The 16,957-nt window shown below is 45.9% G+C and overlaps 1 protein-coding gene across 1 annotated transcript in view; it reads right to left on the bottom strand.

The window, feature by feature from the left end:
• Window positions 1-5,324: 5,324 nt before the first annotated feature.
• Window positions 5,325-16,957, bottom strand: part of Map3k19 (mitogen-activated protein kinase kinase kinase 19) — a 42,878-nt gene continuing 31,245 nt past the window's right edge. The window contains exons 11-14 of the mRNA XM_032915145.1: window positions 12,644-15,046; window positions 10,693-10,839; window positions 7,691-8,388; window positions 5,325-5,660 (exon numbers count right to left, since the gene is read on the bottom strand). Coding sequence (XP_032771036.1) covers window positions 5,594-5,660; window positions 7,691-8,388; window positions 10,693-10,839; window positions 12,644-15,046 — 3,315 coding nt within the window. The 3' untranslated portion in view covers window positions 5,325-5,593. The remainder of the gene's footprint in view (window positions 5,661-7,690; window positions 8,389-10,692; window positions 10,840-12,643; window positions 15,047-16,957) is intronic.

Here is a 16,957-nt window from a genome sequence, read left to right as displayed (position 1 = left end):
TTTTGTGGTTTCAAGAAAGGGAAGTGTGTGTGGAGAGAGACCTGCATCCTTCCACTCTAAGCTCCAGAACCCCCTCTTCATGGCAATCTGGTTTAATGGCTGAGAAGTGTGCAGCAGTACTGAGCCTGAGTTAAAATTGATGGCTGCGGACTTCTTAAAACTTGAGGCTAGAGAGAGCTCCAAGAAGGGCTTGCCATACAAGCATGAGAGCCTGAGTTTGATCCTCTAAAGACATGCTTAAAATTTTAAAAAGGCTGAGCTGATTCCCCAAAATTGGGACTCTTGACCTCCACATGTACTCGTTAGCATGAACTCACGCACACATCAGTACACAATGATAACAATTTAAAACTGCACTGTCCGTGTTAGTGATCTCAGTGCTGGGGAGGCAGCATTGAAGCTTACCAACTAGCTAGTCTAGCCTACTTTGTCAGTTCCAGACCAATGAGAAACCCTGTCTCAAAAACCAGGCAGAGGGGAGCTGAGGGTTAACAGCCAAAGTTGTCCATATGGGCACCTGCAGCCCAACACAAAAGTACCTGGGAGTTAACATTTCTGTATTTGAGCTTGACCACAGAATTTATAGTAAGATTAAGCATAATCTGCCAGACATGGTAGCCTATGCCTTTAATGCCAGCATTCACTATAATTGTCTAAAAATGGGTCTGGTGAAAAGAGCAAAGACCGAGACCGTGGAGGGAAATTGTGTTAACTGGTAAGTGAAGAATAGACAGCTTTTGACACCATTGAAAGGACACAGAAGCATAAACTGGACTTGTCTCTTTATTTCAGTAAAATAGAAAATAGAAAATATATATATACATACATATATACATACATATATACATATATATATATATCTCCATTTGCAAACTGAATCCATAGAAGGTATGGGAGTGTGGGGGTGGGCTCTAGTTTGTATAAGACTGTAGAGATCTTGGTTTCTCCAGACTAGTTGTGTAGCCTTGAGTTTGTCAGTATGGTAAGCGGCTGACACTGGGGACTTTACTCACTGCTCTCTTCCGTACATTTTGAGATCTCTCAGGAACTCGGCGCTCACCATTGGCTATACTGGCTGGCCAGTGATCCCCTATGGTCCATCTTGCCCTGCCTCAGCACTGGGTTACATAAAAAGCTTCCCCAACTGGCTTTTAAGTGATCCAGACTCAATTCTTCATGCTTAGACAGCACCCGACCTCCCAAGTACTGGGAATGTAGGTGTGTACCATGACTCCTGATTTTGGTCTTGATGCCATCCAAGTAAAATAAGAAATAGCCATCCCTTCATATTACATATGCAAAAATATCTTCTTACCTCCCCAGGCTGCATCTCTCAAAAACAAGCAAAATGTAGTTTGACTTTGACAAAGACTGATCCTAGTGTAAGATATACCTACCTACATGCCAGGTAGGGAAATAGACAGGGTCTCATGTAGTCCAGTAGAGGATAACCTTGAACTTCTGATCCACCTTCCAATTGCTGGGATTAAAAGTACTTAGCACTATGTGGTGCAGCTTTACCAACTGAGGCTCGCTCTCTCTCTCTCTCTCTCTCTCTCTCTCTCTCTCTCTCTCTCTCTGTGTGTGTGTGTGTGTGTGTGTGTGTGTGTGTGTGTGTGAGAGAGAGAGAGAGAGAGAGAAGAGAGAGAGAGAGGCCTCATGTATGTGCACATGCATTTCCAGAGATTGGACCTAGACATGGATTCTGCCACTGAGCCCTGCACGGACCCTAGTCCTGCACCCACAGATGCTTTATTGGTGAAGCATTCTGAGTTTGTGACTGTCTTTAAAAGAATCAAAGAATATAGTCTTTAATGACAGCTCTCAAGCTTAGAAAAAGTATCAGAAGTAGCCTATGAATGTAAAAGGGCTTATAATTTTAACAACTTTTTTAAAAAGATTTATTTATTATATGTAAGTACACTGTAGCCGTCTTCAGACATACCAGAAGAGGGCATCAGATCCCATTACAGATGGTTGTGAGCCACCATGTGATTGCTGGGAATTGAACTCAAGACCTCTGGAAGAGCAGTCAGTGCTCTTAACTGCTGAGCCATCTCTCCAGCTCCAACTTTTAACAACTTTTAATGGTGTTTAGAAACAAAACTTACTTGGGCTAGGTAGTGGTGACTCATGCCTTTTCCAGATTTTAGGAGGCAGAGGCAGGTGGATCTCTGAGTTCAACGCCAGTATGGTCTACAGAGCGAGTTCCAGGATTACACTGAAAACCCCCAGCTCAAGAAACCACAGAAAGGAGGAGGAGGAATAGGTAGGAAGGAAGAAAAGAAGGAAGGAAGGAAGGAAGGAAAGAAGGAAGGAAGGAAAATACTTGAACAGCTACAGTGGAAATGGCCCCAAGCAAAGTAACCAGAGTTCTGTGACAAGCTTACCTGCTATGCTGACTCCCTCTAGCAGATGGAGTTTTTGCTCCCCTAGCTGTGAGCTTTTAGCTAGTTCTCCAGTGAGTGTAACCTGACTCTAAATAAGAACAACTGTCAAAACATGTGGCAAAAAAAAAAAAAATAAGGAATGCAGCCTGAGGTTTATGACCATACCTTAAATAATTATAAGTATTTGAACATTTTTTAAAAAATCTAAGACCATAAAGACTTTGGAAAAAAAACATCAGGGCAGGCAAGTGGTAAATCTCAGCAGCTGGTGGGAGGAGGGAGATGGTGAAAGAGAGGCCTTCAACGTCACACGGAGGTGGTGGGTGAGCCACTGCAGAAACGTCCAGTGGGGCTGTCAACGTTTTCTCTTGCTGTGTTAAACACAACTAAGACTGTCAGCTCTCACTACGATATCGCAGCCCTTCACTGAGGAGGCCAGGACTGGAGCTCAAACACGGTAAGAACCTGGAGGCAGGTGCCGATGCAGAGGCCGTATGGGGACGGCATTTGCTGGCGTGTTCAGCCTCCCACTTCAATCACTAAGAAAGAGCATTACATACAGACCTGCCTACAGACCAATCTTACGGAGGGGTAATGAAATCTTACCAATCTCTCCACTGAGCTTCCCCCTCTGGTGCCTCGATTGTACCAAGTTGACAAAACTGAGCAGTACACAAGTCTTCAGAGAAACCATCATGTGAACGCGTCAAAAAAAGCATATTAAGAACTACCAGCCAGGCAGGTCCAGCACTGGCAAGGCAGCGGTAGGCAAATCTCTGGTTTGAGGCCAGCTTGGTGTAGAGCAAGTTCTACATAGTACAGCCAAGGCTACACAGAGACCTCTCCAAAAAACCAAAAGCCAAACAAAATGAAAAGGAAAATACAGAGACACAAAAGAAAAATCAGTGGGTATTTTTCCCTTGAATGCTGATATTTTTTTTAACCTATATAAAAGTGCTCTTTAGTTCTGAGCCATTTCTCCAGCCCAAAAGTCACAATTTTTAAAACTAGAACTCAGCCTTTAGCAGTGGAGATCTGTAAGCAGCTGCCCAGCTTCCTGAAGCCTTCTGCTAGGAGAATGCAAGGCGCCCCTTGGCTCCTTCTTTTTTTTTTTTTTTTTTTTTAGATCTATTTATTTATAAGTATACTGTCGCTGTCTTCAGACGCACCAGAAGAGGGCATCAGATCTCATTACAGATGGTTATGAGCCACCATATGGTTGCTGGGATTTGAACTCAGGACCTTTGGAAGAGCAGCCAGTGCTCTTAACCGCTGAGCCATCTCTCCAGCGCCCCTTGGCTCCTCTTACACTTCCTAAGGTTCCTGGAATCTAAGGTTATCTTGAGATTCCTGAGGAAATTCCAAGTTCTTGGGATTCATTGCTCCAATAGCCTGATAGCAAAAATGTCTTGTATGCACACACACACATACATATACATACTCACACCCATTCACACTCACACACACTCATGCTCACACACATTCACACACATTCTCACACACTCACACGTATTCACACACGCATTCACACTCACACACTCATGTTCACACACACGCATTCACACACACACGCACACACACATACACATTAACACTCACACACATTCACACACACACACACACACTCACGTATTCACACACATTCACACTCACACACACACACACACGCACACACACACACACGCCACCATCACAGCCAGGCATTCCCTGGGATCTCTCACCCTACCTTCTCAACTTCCTCCAGACTTCTTCTGCAAGAATGAAGTCATACGTGGCTGTGGCCGAAGGGATAACTCAGTGGTTAAAATGCTTGCCTAAGGGGTTGGGGATTTAGCTCAGCGGTAGAGCTCTTGCCTAGCAAGCGCAAGGCCCTGGGTTCGGTCCCCAGCTCTGAAAAAAAGAAAAAAGAAAAGCTTGCCTAACAAGCTTGAGGCCTCAATCCAGTCACCCCACCCCTCACCCCCACTCCCAACCACCCCCCCCCCGCAACTATGCTGAAAATAACCGGAGTGGAGCTGGAGGGGTGGCTCGGCAGAGATAATGGCTTGTACTGCTCTTACAAAGTTCCTGGCACACACATCGGGCTCACAACTACCTGGAACTCCAGTATCAGAGCATCTGACATCATCTTCTGACCTGTGGACACCTGCACGCACACAGTGCACATACATACACACTCAGATACACATTAAAAATAAATTTAATAAGGGGTTGGGGATTTAGCTCAGTGGTAGAGCACTTGCCTAGCAAGCGCAAGGTCCTGGGTAAGGTCCTGGGTTCGGTCCCCAGCTCCGAAAAAAAGAAAAAAGAAAAAAAAATAATAAATTTAAGTCATGGGGGGAAATGGCTCAGCGGTTAAGAGCACTGACTGCTCTTCCAGAGGTCCTGAGTTCAATTCCCAGCAACCACATGGTGGTTCACAACCATCTGTGATTGGGTCCGATGCCCCCTTCTGGTATGTCTGAAGACAGCTACAGTGTGCTCACATAAATAAAATAGATTTTTAAGTATTAAAAAGGAAGATCACTAGGAAGGTAGAGACAGGAGCCTAGATCACACTAAGCTTGCTATCCAGCCTATGCAATGGGTGAGCTCCAGGTCCACTGAGAGATTCTGTCTCAAAAACGAGACAACAGAGGAAGGCACCGAAGTCAACCTTTGGTTTACACATGTGCACACACGCACAAGCACACACAGAGGGACACACAAATAAGCATGCTATCAGGCAAAATGTGTGCCATTTATTTTAAACTTAAAAGAACTAAGCTGGGTGTGGTGGCTCATGCCTTTAATTTTCAGCACTCCGAGGTAGAGGCAGGCAGATCTCCGTGAGTTCAAGGCTAACCTGGTCTACATAGCAAGTTCCAGGATAGCCAGGGCTATGTAATGAAATCCTGTCTCCAAAAAAAAAAAAAAAAAAAAAAAAAGTCTGTTAATCCGTAGAGATAGTTTTTGAGCAATCAAAACTGTAACACTGGAATGGGGTTTTTAATATTATGAAATTGTCTCACGCATACAGGCAGTCGTACCTGAACCTTAAGGTCGGCGTTAACTAAAACTTTCCAATAATGCTGCAGGATCTGGTTAAATGGGATTCACCATTTAGGTCGGATTTACAATAGGAAAATAAGTCCCTTAACCATCATTCCCCACAGCAAAGCAGAGGGTTGAGGGTTCAAAGCCGGAAGTCGGTGCGCGTTTGCTCACTGGCTTCTCAGCATGAAGGCGTGCGTCAGGAGCTGGAGAGCAGAAGGTCTCTCGTGCTGGTCCCTAAGAGGAAGAAAACAGATTAGAAGCAGCACACAGTGACATGACCGCTACCAAGACCTGCTCGACCCTGACGTAGACGGTAAAGATGGCGGCGCATGGGCTGAAGAGATGGCTCAGTTCAGTAATTAGGATCGCTTGTTGCTCTTGCAAAAGACGGTAATTCGGTTCCTGGTACCCAGGCTGGATGGCTCACAACAACCACTTATAATTCCACCAGGAGATAAGATGTCGGCTTCCTGCCTCCTCAGGCACATGCACACGCACACGCGCACGCACGCACACACGCTGATTAATTAAAATAAAGATGGCATGATTGCTGACAGTTCAATGGACTGGCTTGAGCCACAACTACAGTTTTTAACTATATCCTGAAGCAAATGGCCGAAACTTTGCTCACCTATGAAACGGGAATTAGTAACCTACAGGCTGGGCTGTGGGTTAGTGGGCGAAGTGCTTGTCTAGCATACACCAGGTCCTGGTACTGCATAATTTGAATTTGGTGATGCCCCACCTATAATCCAGTATCCAGGTGGAACCAAGAAAAATCAGAAATTCAAGTTTATCCTTGGCTAAGCATGGGATTGAAGAACTTGAGAACATTGTGGGCACATGAGACATCATCTCAATTTTTAACTTTTTAAAAAAAACCTAACTCATTGAAGGATTAAATATCTAGTGTTTAGGGGTGTGCATGCATGTGTGCATGAGCATGTGAGTGCGTGTACGTGTGTGTTTGGGTTTTTTGTTTGTCTGTGTGTTTGTTTTACAAGACAGTTATGGTTTCTCTGTAACCCTGGCTGTCCTGGAACTCACTCTGCAGACCAGGCGGGCCTAGCACTCAGAGATCCACCTCTGCCTCCTGAATGCTGGGATTAAAAGTGCGTGCCATCACTGTCCCGCTAATACCTAGCTTTAGAAGAAAATGTGGCAGCTTTTGCAACTAAAAACAAGGCCCTACTGTTTGGTTTTCATCTTGGTTATCCTGAGACAGGATTTTGCCAAGTAGGCCAGGCTAGTGTAGAATTCTCTGTGTAGCCCCTGCTGGCTTTGGGCCTATAATCTTCCTGCCTTGGCCTCTTGAGTGCTGAGATTACAAACATATCCCACCATACCTAGTTAGTCCTGACCTTTCCACTATATTTGTATTCGGTCTGTTTAAACTTTAATTACACATAGTTAAAAGTTCACACCTTCATGGGTACCATGCAATAAGGTTTTTTTTTTGGGGGGGGTCAGCATTTTATTCACTTGTAAATTTGGACAAGCAAGAAGATGCTCGACAGAAAGGGGCTTGCTGCCAAGACTGACAGACTGAGTTCAAGTCCCAGAACTCACGTGCTGGAAGGAGAGAACCAGCTCTTAGAAGTTATCCTCTGGCCTCCATATATGCACTATACTAATGTATATGTCCATCCCCCACCAACATCACAGATAAAGGTAATAAAACTCCTTAGGAATTGAGAGTTTACCTGGTTGGTAGTGGTGCTCAATTTTAATCCCAGCACTCTCTTGAGTTCAAGGACAGCCAGGGTTGCATAGAGAATGCCTTTATTCCCCTGTATTATTATTACTACTATTATTATTGTTATTATTATTATTATTAGGTTGTTGTTGTTGTTGTTGTTGTTGTTACATAGCCCCTTTATTCCCCTGTGTCTGTTTGTTGAGCCAGGATTCCGTGCATCCCATGCTGGCCTTAAACTTCTTTTTTTTTCCCCCCGGAGCTGAGGACCGAACCCAGGGCCTTGCGCTTGCTAGGCAAGCGCTCTACCACTGAGCTAAATCCCCAACCCCTGGCCTTAAACTTCTGACCCTTGTACCTCCACCTCCCGAATGCTGAAGCGACAGGCATCCAGCATGCCTAGTTAATGCAGTGTAGAGACTGAACCAGGGCTTTGAGCATTCTGGGCAAGTGCTCTGCCAACTTATCCACACCCGCAGCCCCTGAAACAAAGCTTCGAATGGGCCATAGACTGTGAAGGGAGTAGCTGCTTCGGGTCTCTAGGCATCTTCTCCCTTGGCTTTCTTACCTGGTCAGGCACAAACGCACAAAGTCCGCAGCTGGTTCTGAGAACCGGTCAGGTAGGGGAGGCATTAGGCCTCTGTGGGCTCCAATGTAAAACATGGCTGCCATCCGATCCATGGAAGCCAGAGGGGGCTTCCCCGTGGCCATCTCAAACACGGTGCAGCCGATGCTCCATATATCTGATTTCCTTCCGTAACCGGACTCGTTGATGACCTCGGGGGCCATCCAGTACGGAGTCCCACGCATGGACTTGAGCATGTCACTGTGGGTACCATTTAAGCCTGCCCAGGCCAAACGCTTGGCGCAGCCAAAGTCGATCAGCTTTATTATCCCAGTTGGCATGAGCATGACGTTGTTTCCTTTGATATCTCGGTGCACCACACAGTTCTCATGGAGATAAGCAACACCCTGCAGGATCTGTCTTGTGTATTTACAGAACACGGTCTCAGGCAGTGGCCCAAAGCGGTTTATGATGCTAGAGATGGAACCACCAGGGACGAATTCCATGAAGATGCTCAGAGTGTTCTCCTCCAGGCACGTCCCTAGATAAGCCACTATGTTTACGTGCTTCAGCGCCTTCAGCAAATCCACTTCCTCCTGCAGTTTCCGGTATTCTTTCTCCGTAGCCAGTTTGTCAGACGAATCCAAGGCCACCTGCTTTACAGCGATCAGCTGCCCCAGGCTGGTGAGCCCACAATATACCTACAATTAAATTGGGACGAGAACGACATGCTCAAAGGTGACTTTCCTTCCCCTCCCAAACACTTTTGGTCCTCTAAGTCATTCCACCCCCAGCTGAACGTCACATAGTTAAGCTTAGTTCTGCATTCCAGGGAGCCAAAATGGTGACCAGCAAACATGACTAACAGATGACACACTAAACTACAGTCACACGGTTCCATTAATGCGAACTTTGCCTCCATCAGTCCTCGGCCATCTATTTTTTTAGATAAGTTGTATGTTTTTTTCCTTGCTTGTCTTTTTTTTTTTTTATTTCCGGACATCTTGTCACATGCCTTTATCTCAACACAGGGGAGGCACAGGACAATCTGTCAGTTCAAGGACAAGTTGGTCTACACAGTTTCAGGTCAGCCAGAGCTGCATAGTGAGACCCTGTCTGAAAGTTTTGGTTTTTTTTTTTTTTTTTTTTTGATTTATTTATGTCACTATGTGTGTATCTTATTAAGATGTATCTGCATATGTGTCTGGTCAGAGGAGGGTGTTGGATCACCTAGAGCTGGAGTTAAAGGTAGTTATGAGCTGCCCAGTGTGGACGGAGGCAGGCAATGGAACTTAGGTCTTCTGGGAGAGCAGGAAATGCTTTTGACTGATGAGCCATCTCTCCTGCCCTTCTCTTGTGCTTTTAAGATGGAGTCCCAGAGTGCTAGCATTACCCTTTGAATAACTATACCCAGCAGCCGTAAGATGTGTGTGTAGTTGTGTGTGCACATGGAAGCCAGAAGTTGACATAGGATGTCTTTCTCAGTTGTGTCTCCTTTTTATTTTATTATTTTATTTTTGAGACCTAGAGCTCTCCAATCAGCGTAGCCACCGAGCCCGGGGATCCTCCTATCCCTTCGTGCTCTGTGCTGAAATTATAGGTGCACGCTGTGGCATCTAGTTCCTATAGAGACACTCAGGATCAGACTCGGGTCTCCAGGCTTGTACAGCAGGCACTTTATGGACTGAGCCATCTCCCCAGCCCCCAAGTATGATCTTCATTAGATTTTCTTATCTATGAAACTGACATAGCATTTGCCTCATGTATTTCGCTAATGAGAATATCAGAGGCTGGCTGGGAATGCCCCTCGCCAAAAGAATGCAAATAGAGCCAAGTCAGATCTAAAGCTCTCCACAGTGAGCTCTGGGGTCAATCATTTTGTCACCCCATAATGTGCTCTGGGGTCTTCATTTTGTCTCACCTTCTTGTGGCTTCCTGAAGTGTCCCTAACTAGACATTCTATGGTCTGTCTTAAGGTCAGTCTTGTTGTTTGTTTGTTTGTTTGTTTGTTTGATTTTTGAGACAGGGGTTCTCTGTGTTGGCTGTCCTGGAACTCGCTGTGTAGGCTGGTCTAGACTCACAGAGATCCACTTGAGTCTGCTTCCTGCATGCTGGGAGTAAAGGTAGCAGCCATCACTGCCCAGCTAAGGTAAGTCTTTCTCTTCATCTGTCTATTCAAATACTCTTTAGACCGCCAAAACTTTAGGGAGTCATTTATGCAATTCACAAAACACAAAAGGACAGCATTTGAGCTTGCCCCTGTATAGTAAGTGTCCCTGTCTCCAGTGCTATGCTGAACCAACGGAGGGAGAGATTTCTTACCCAGTGGGCTCGTGATGAGGGTCAGTATTGACGGTCAACTTAACAGAATCCAGATTTGTCTAGGAGACACACATCTGGGCATATCTGTGAGGGAATTTAACCAAGGTAGGAAGATCTACCCTAAATGCGGCTGGAACCATTCCATGAGCTGGGGCCCTGAGCAGGCTAGAAAGGAGACAGCAAGCTGAGCACCGGCATCCATCTCTCTCTGCTTCCTGCCTGCCAATGCCGTGTGAGCAGCTGCCTCCCACTCCCACTGCCATACCTTCCCCACCATGATGGACTGTGCCCTCAAGCTGTAAGCCAGAATAAGCCATTGTTTCTGGACGTTGCTATCGTTGGGAGTCTTACAGAAGTGAGGAGAAGAGTAGCTGGTCCAGGGCATGGACTTGGAGTGATGAGAGGATAGTGGAAAGGGTCACTGCCTGAGCGTAGGGACCAGGGCAGGCCTGGGAGGCAGCAGCAAATACCGAAGAAGTGGTTAAGTCTCTAAAATCCCGTGTGCTGACATCAAATCATGTCCACACCTTTCGAATACATAAAGCAAGAAACGTACTCCCCCTGAAGCAAGTCTGGGTCTTCTGTAACTTCCAGCTGCGAATGGTCTAAGTACAGGCAGTTGGGAAGAGAGGGGTCAGGTCAGGTGGAGAATTCTAGCATTGAGGGGTTCAAGGCTGACTTACTGTGCCATAGGCTCCTCTCCCAAGGATCTCACCCTTGGTCCAGAATATAGCCTCTTCGTGTTTTAAACTCTTGTCCGAAAGTGTCCTCTCTTCATATGAGGTAAGAAAGTTTTCCTCATCGTATATCCGGAATCCATTAATACACCTCTGGGGAAATGAGAAAGAAATCATCATTAAACTCTGGTTTGCTGTGGAGTCAAGAACAAGAGATCTGCTGCTTCCTCTTCCTCCTCCTCCTCATTTGAGACAAGGTATCAGGTAGCCCAGGCTGGCCTCTAACTAACTACAAAACCAAGGCTGACCTCCAACTTCTGACCCTACTGCCTTTATGCCCCAAGTGCTGTGATTACAATGTGCGACCAACCACACCTGCATGCGACCCAGGACACCTTCATGCAGCCTAGAGATGCTATGAGTACATGTGGTCCAACCCAAAGCCATAAACGTACTTCAAACATCATGAGGCTTGCCTGTTTGTTTGCTGTTTGGGTAAAACAGTTGTGAGGCTCTGGAGCCGACTACCAAGCTTTGCCTGTAACTGTCTGCTCATCACTGAAAACTATCTGCCTTCAACTGAAAATGTCATCACTGAACAAAATACCGACTTGCTTACTTTTGCCTCATTAACTTTCCCCAGGTGACCTCAAGGTACAGAATCAAACTAGCCAAGTTCCAGAGGTAAGGCCACAGCGAGACACGAAGATGTGGCTCAACGGATAAAGTGCCCGCTTTGCATTCGCAAAGTCTTGGGTTCCATCCTCAGCACCACATAAACAAGCCAGAAGCAGGAGACTGGAAGTTCACGTTATCCTCAGCTGCGTAACGAAGTCAAAGCCAGCCTGGGCTACACAAGAGGCACAGGAAAGAGCCACAGCCTGGAATCCAGGGACCTGGATCCCAACTTTGCATAACAAACCACGAAGACGGTGAAGAAATTACTATACGGCATTTATAATTTCTCTTTTGAAAAAAAGATTTTAGGGGGTAGCAAGATAGGCAGCAGTTCTCTATTTGTGGGTCACTGCTGTGGTTTGCCCTGGAGTTATCTGTATTTTGATGCTAATTCCACTGCCTCAAGGACAGCTGCATTACTCAGGACTCAGGTGACTTCACCAGAACCTTCTCCCCATTTAAATTGTAAAATACAGGTGAAGGGCAGGAACAGGATAGGAGGAGGCCTGTCATTGGAGGAGAAGGAAGGATGGGTGGGAGAGAAGTTTGAAGGAAGAGGAGGAGACAGGAGGGAGAGGGAGAGAAGCCATGGCAGGCAGGTGACATTAAGATTCCGCTCTGTGTATTTACAGCGGTTTGAGCGTAGGAAAGTATGCGGCAGCAGGAGACACTGGGACACCGCAGTGCAGGGCCTAGCGGGGTAAAAGACAACCGTGCCTTTTTTATTATTTATATTTATACGACGACAGGTCACAGCTTCACGGGGACACATGTCAGCTATCCTGCTTATCCAATACTTACATTGATTCACAACAATAACGGAATTACAGTTAAGAAGTATGGAGCCAGGCGGTGGGGGCACACACCTTTAATCCCAATGCTCTCAAGGTAAGGACGGGCAGATCGCTGAGTGAGCTAGCCTAGTCTACAGAGTAGGCTCCCAGATAGCCAGGGGCACATAGAGAAATCCTGTCTGGATAAACAAACCGTTATGAAGTAGCAACGAAATGATTTTATGGTTGGAGCTCACGGCAACAGGAGGAACTGCATTAAAGGGTTGCAGCATTAGGAAGGCTGAGAAGCCATGACTCTGTGGGGGTGGGGGGGAAGCCTGATGATCTAAGTGTGATCCTAGGAGCTGAAACGGTGGAAGGTCACATACATACACATACACACAAACACACACACACACACACACACGCAATTAAAAATGCTTTGAACCAGATTGTCTCTAAGGTCCTTCCCACCCCAGTGCACCTCTGATTCAGATCAGACCAACCTGTAGTTTGACATCTGTTGTCTCTCTGTCCAGTCCTTCGATGGTATTGCCTCTCCTGCCGAAGACAAGATTCAGGTCCCGGGTGTCGGCCTCATTTGTCATTATTCGACAAGAGTTGTTATCTTTCTCGTCGATTGCTAACAGTTCTTCGACCAGACAACCCAGCAACTCGTCTGTCAATTCTTCATTCTTTCCTGAGTCTAAGATTCCCTGGGAAACCTTTCCAAACCTTTGGTATGTGGTGGAGTCATCTTCTAAGCTATCCTGTTCCAAGGACTGTGCCCAGGGTTGTTCTGTAGGGGAAGGTGCACTTTCTGGCTTCTCCTGGAAAGAGTACCTGGAAAAGCTCACCCGTGTTTTAGACTTATCCGAAAGGCTATCGAACTCCAGGTAACCCGTGAACATCTGGTCAGCATTTATCCTGTCAAGAGGTCCTACATCGTGTTTTCCTGGTGACACATGCTTGCCTGAACGCTTCTCGCTGAGCACAGCCCAGCTGTCTTCTGAAGGAACGAGCGGGGTCTGGGGGTGCAGCCTTTCAAGTGCTTTCAGATCTCCAAGGCTTTGGGTGAGACTGTCATTGTGATGAATGCCTTCTTCATCTGCACACTCCTCGGTGAAGATTTCCTCAACAATGGATAGATCTGAGAGAGGAGGGGTTTCTCTCCGTTCAGGAGACGGCTCAGGGATCGGGGTCAAGTGCGTGAGTTGAGCCTCATCTTTGGAAGACAGAGAGTCATTTGCTGAAGGTCTCGTCTGCCAACCTGGTTCTGAAACGCTATCCTCTGCATGGCCCCCCATCCCCTTGCAACCCTTATCCTTAGAAATTAACCCTCTGTGCTTTTGCTTGAGGCCGAGTGAAGGCTTGGGGGGTTTAACGTGAGGTCTCTTCTGAAGAAGCCTTGCTCTGCTGTTAGCACATCTGTCACTTTGGGAAGGCTGACACTTATTAGCGACACATCGTCCTGATGGAGCTGCACATCTCTCATGGTAATGTCTGTGTTCGTGCCTTTCTGCCTCTCGGATGTGACTATAAACAGGGGTTCCAAACATCTCATAGATGCCCGGTCCGTTGGAGGCTGAATTGATCTCTTTGAACATGTCACTGTACTTCAAGTCCAGGAAGTGCAGTCTTGGATCGGTTGTTTCAACAGAGAGGGCAACACCTGGCTTTTTTATGGCTGCATTTTTACAGATGTGAGGAAACGCTTGCTTCTTAGGTTTCTGGGTCTGACACATTGACTTCTTTTCTGTCACGGGTGCCCTCCTTTGAAACTTGGATGGCGGATGAGGTCTGTGGTCCATAAATTCCAAAGCAGGGAAAACTTGAGTTTTGATGCTGTTTTTACGCACGTTGGGTTTAATGGACGTTTGGATGGAAATCATGAGATTAGGAGGTGGTCTGTTTCTGGCCTTGGTCCTGTGAGTATTTGTCTGGAGTTTGCCGTGTTCTTGTTGAGCGAGTATGGGGCTACCGCTGCTCTGCACCGGGTGCTTTCTCCTTTGGAGGTTTGGTTTAGCTCTAGCAGGTCCCTTGGGTGTCCCCTCTCCAGGGAATGTGATGTGAACAAGCGGCACTGCCCCATTCATTTCTGGGTTTGTTTCTTCCTCGATCGGCAGTTTTCTGTTCTCTTCTGTGTCTCCATGACCTTCTAGGAGCCCTGCGATGGGGCCGTCAGAGTTCGTCCTGGCTATGTTCTTAGGAACACTAAGCTCTTCTAACGCTGCGTGTGGCTGCACTGCTCCAGCCCGGTGTACGGAATTGCTTTCAGAATCGGGAACTTTCTCATTTCCGATCTCTTTCTCCTCTGCTGGGGTTATTTTTGTATTCGAGGCTTCCAGGAGCTCGCTGAGAATGGGGTGCTCAACCTCCAAATCTTTCTCAATCGCTCTATCTGTCCAACTCTCTTTTTCTCCTGATGAAAGGTATTGGGAGTCCTCTCCCCCGCTGATTTCACTAACGTGGCAACCACTATCCCTTTCCCTCTCTGTAGAAGCAGTGTCTTCCTTGACACTCCCACAGGAGAACAAAAAGGGCCCTTCTTCGAAGCCAGAGGTTTCAGTTTTGTCCCACCCTTTCGTTTCCTGGGATCGCCAACTCTCTGCTACTCCCCTCTGTTTTCTGCTCTTCCGGAAAGAGCACAAGTTTCTAGACCAGATAGCCCAGTCAGAACCCCTGAGGGTGTGTTCTGCGGGTCCTTCCCATGTGACTTCTTGTTGGTTCTTAGCTGAACTAAACTCAGCAGATTGGCTAAGAGGTTGGCTAAGGGGCTCCAGGAGCTTAGGCACAGACAGGCTGAGGCTGGGGACCTTTCTCTCCCCGTGTCTTGGGAACTTGGGGCTTTTTTCCATATTGAAGACAGAAGATCTCATGGGCAAGAGGGATGGAGGTGGCAGAGGAAGCTGGAAGAGAAAGAAAAAATGAATGAAGAAAATATCAAAGTAAATGGTTTGGGGGTTTTATTTTTTATTTTTGAGACAGTTTTTTTTTCCTGTGTAACCCTGGCTGTCCTGGAACTTGCTGTGTAGACCAGGCTGGCCTCAAACTCAGAAATCTCCCAAGTTCTGGTATTAAAGACTTGCATCACCACTGCTTGGCTTAAGTCAAGAAGTTCTAATATTCACTTAAGGAAATCATTTAAGTATTAAGTATCACTGGTTTTTGTTTTGTTTCATTTGTTTTTTAAGAGTTGGTGGTTATGGTTGTTTAAATAGAATGACACCCCCCTCCCAGCCCCCATACACTCCTATGTTTGACCGCTTGGACTACGGGGAATGGCACTATTAGGAGGTGTGGCTTTGTTGGAGGAAGTGCGTCATTGTAGGGGCAGTCTTTGAGGTCTCACATGCACAAGCTGCTCACAGTCTCCTGTTGCCTTCAGATAAAAATGCAAAACTCTCAGCTCCTTCTCTAGCACCATGTCCGCCTGTCTTCCGCCACGTTTCCCACCGTGATGATAAGAACTGAACCTCTGTAAGCCAACTCAAGTAAATACTCTCCTCTACGAGAGTTGCCATTGTTGTGTCTTTTCACAGCAATAGAAACCCTAACTAAGACAGAGATCAAACCCAGGGCCCGTGCCTACTGGGAAAGTGCTCTACCACTTAGCTATGTCCAGCTACTTCAATATGTCAACAGGACAGAAAGATCATGATTTCTAAAACCAAAATGTGGAACTGGAGATGGATCTTAGATAGTAGAGTGCTCTCTGGTGTGCACAAAGCCCTGGTTTGGTTCCCAGCATTTATTTATGTATACTAGTATACTAGTACATACATATATACATACATACATACATACATACATACATACATACATACATACACACAGACATACAGACACTCACATATACATACACACATACACACACATACAGACAGACACACATATACATACATACATACACACAGACAGACAGACACACACATATACATACATATTTACATACATACATACATACATACATACATACATACAATAAAACCCACATCAGGGCCAGCAAGATCACTCGGTGGGTAAAGACACCAAGCCTAAGTGGAAGGAGAGAGCTAACTCCCCCAAGTTGTCTTCTGATTTCTACACACACACATACACATACAGACAGACACACACATATACATACATACATACATACATACATACATATATACATGCATACATACACACACATACAGACAGACACACATATACATACATACATACACACATACAGACACACACATATACATACATATTTACATACATACATACATACATACATACATACATACATACATACATACATACAATAAAACCCACATCAGGACCAGCAAGATCGCTCCATGGGTAAAGACACCAAGCCTAAGTGGAAGGAGAGAGCTAACTCCCCCAAGTTGTCTTCTGATTTCTACACACACACACACACACACACACACACACACACACACACACACTTAAATATATTAAAAATAAATCTGGATTTGGTTTAGTAGTATAGTATACGCTTAGCCTACATGAAGCCCTAGGTTGGATCCCCATCCCGAAAATGGGGGTGGGAAGGAAGCAACACAAAATAACTAAAATATCATTCTCAGTGCTTCCTCAGAACCAAGATTAAGCGACGCTTTTAAAAGGTATAATTAGGTGCTGTAGTGTTGGATCAGAAATTAAGAGTATGGACTTATTTCCCTTGCAGAGGACTTACGTTTGGTTCCTCTCACCCATGTTGGGCGGGTCATAGCTACCTGCAAATCCAGCTCCAGGGGACCTGATACATTTGGTATCCTTAGCCATTTGCATGCACCTAGCATATACACACTGACATACATATATAC

This window comes from Rattus rattus, chromosome 10 (assembly GCF_011064425.1).
Source record: "Rattus rattus isolate New Zealand chromosome 10, Rrattus_CSIRO_v1, whole genome shotgun sequence".
NCBI classification, from domain to species: Eukaryota; Metazoa; Chordata; class Mammalia; order Rodentia; family Muridae; genus Rattus; species Rattus rattus.
The sequence above is the reverse complement of the archived record's forward strand: the minus strand, read 5'-3'. Positions and strand labels throughout refer to the sequence as shown.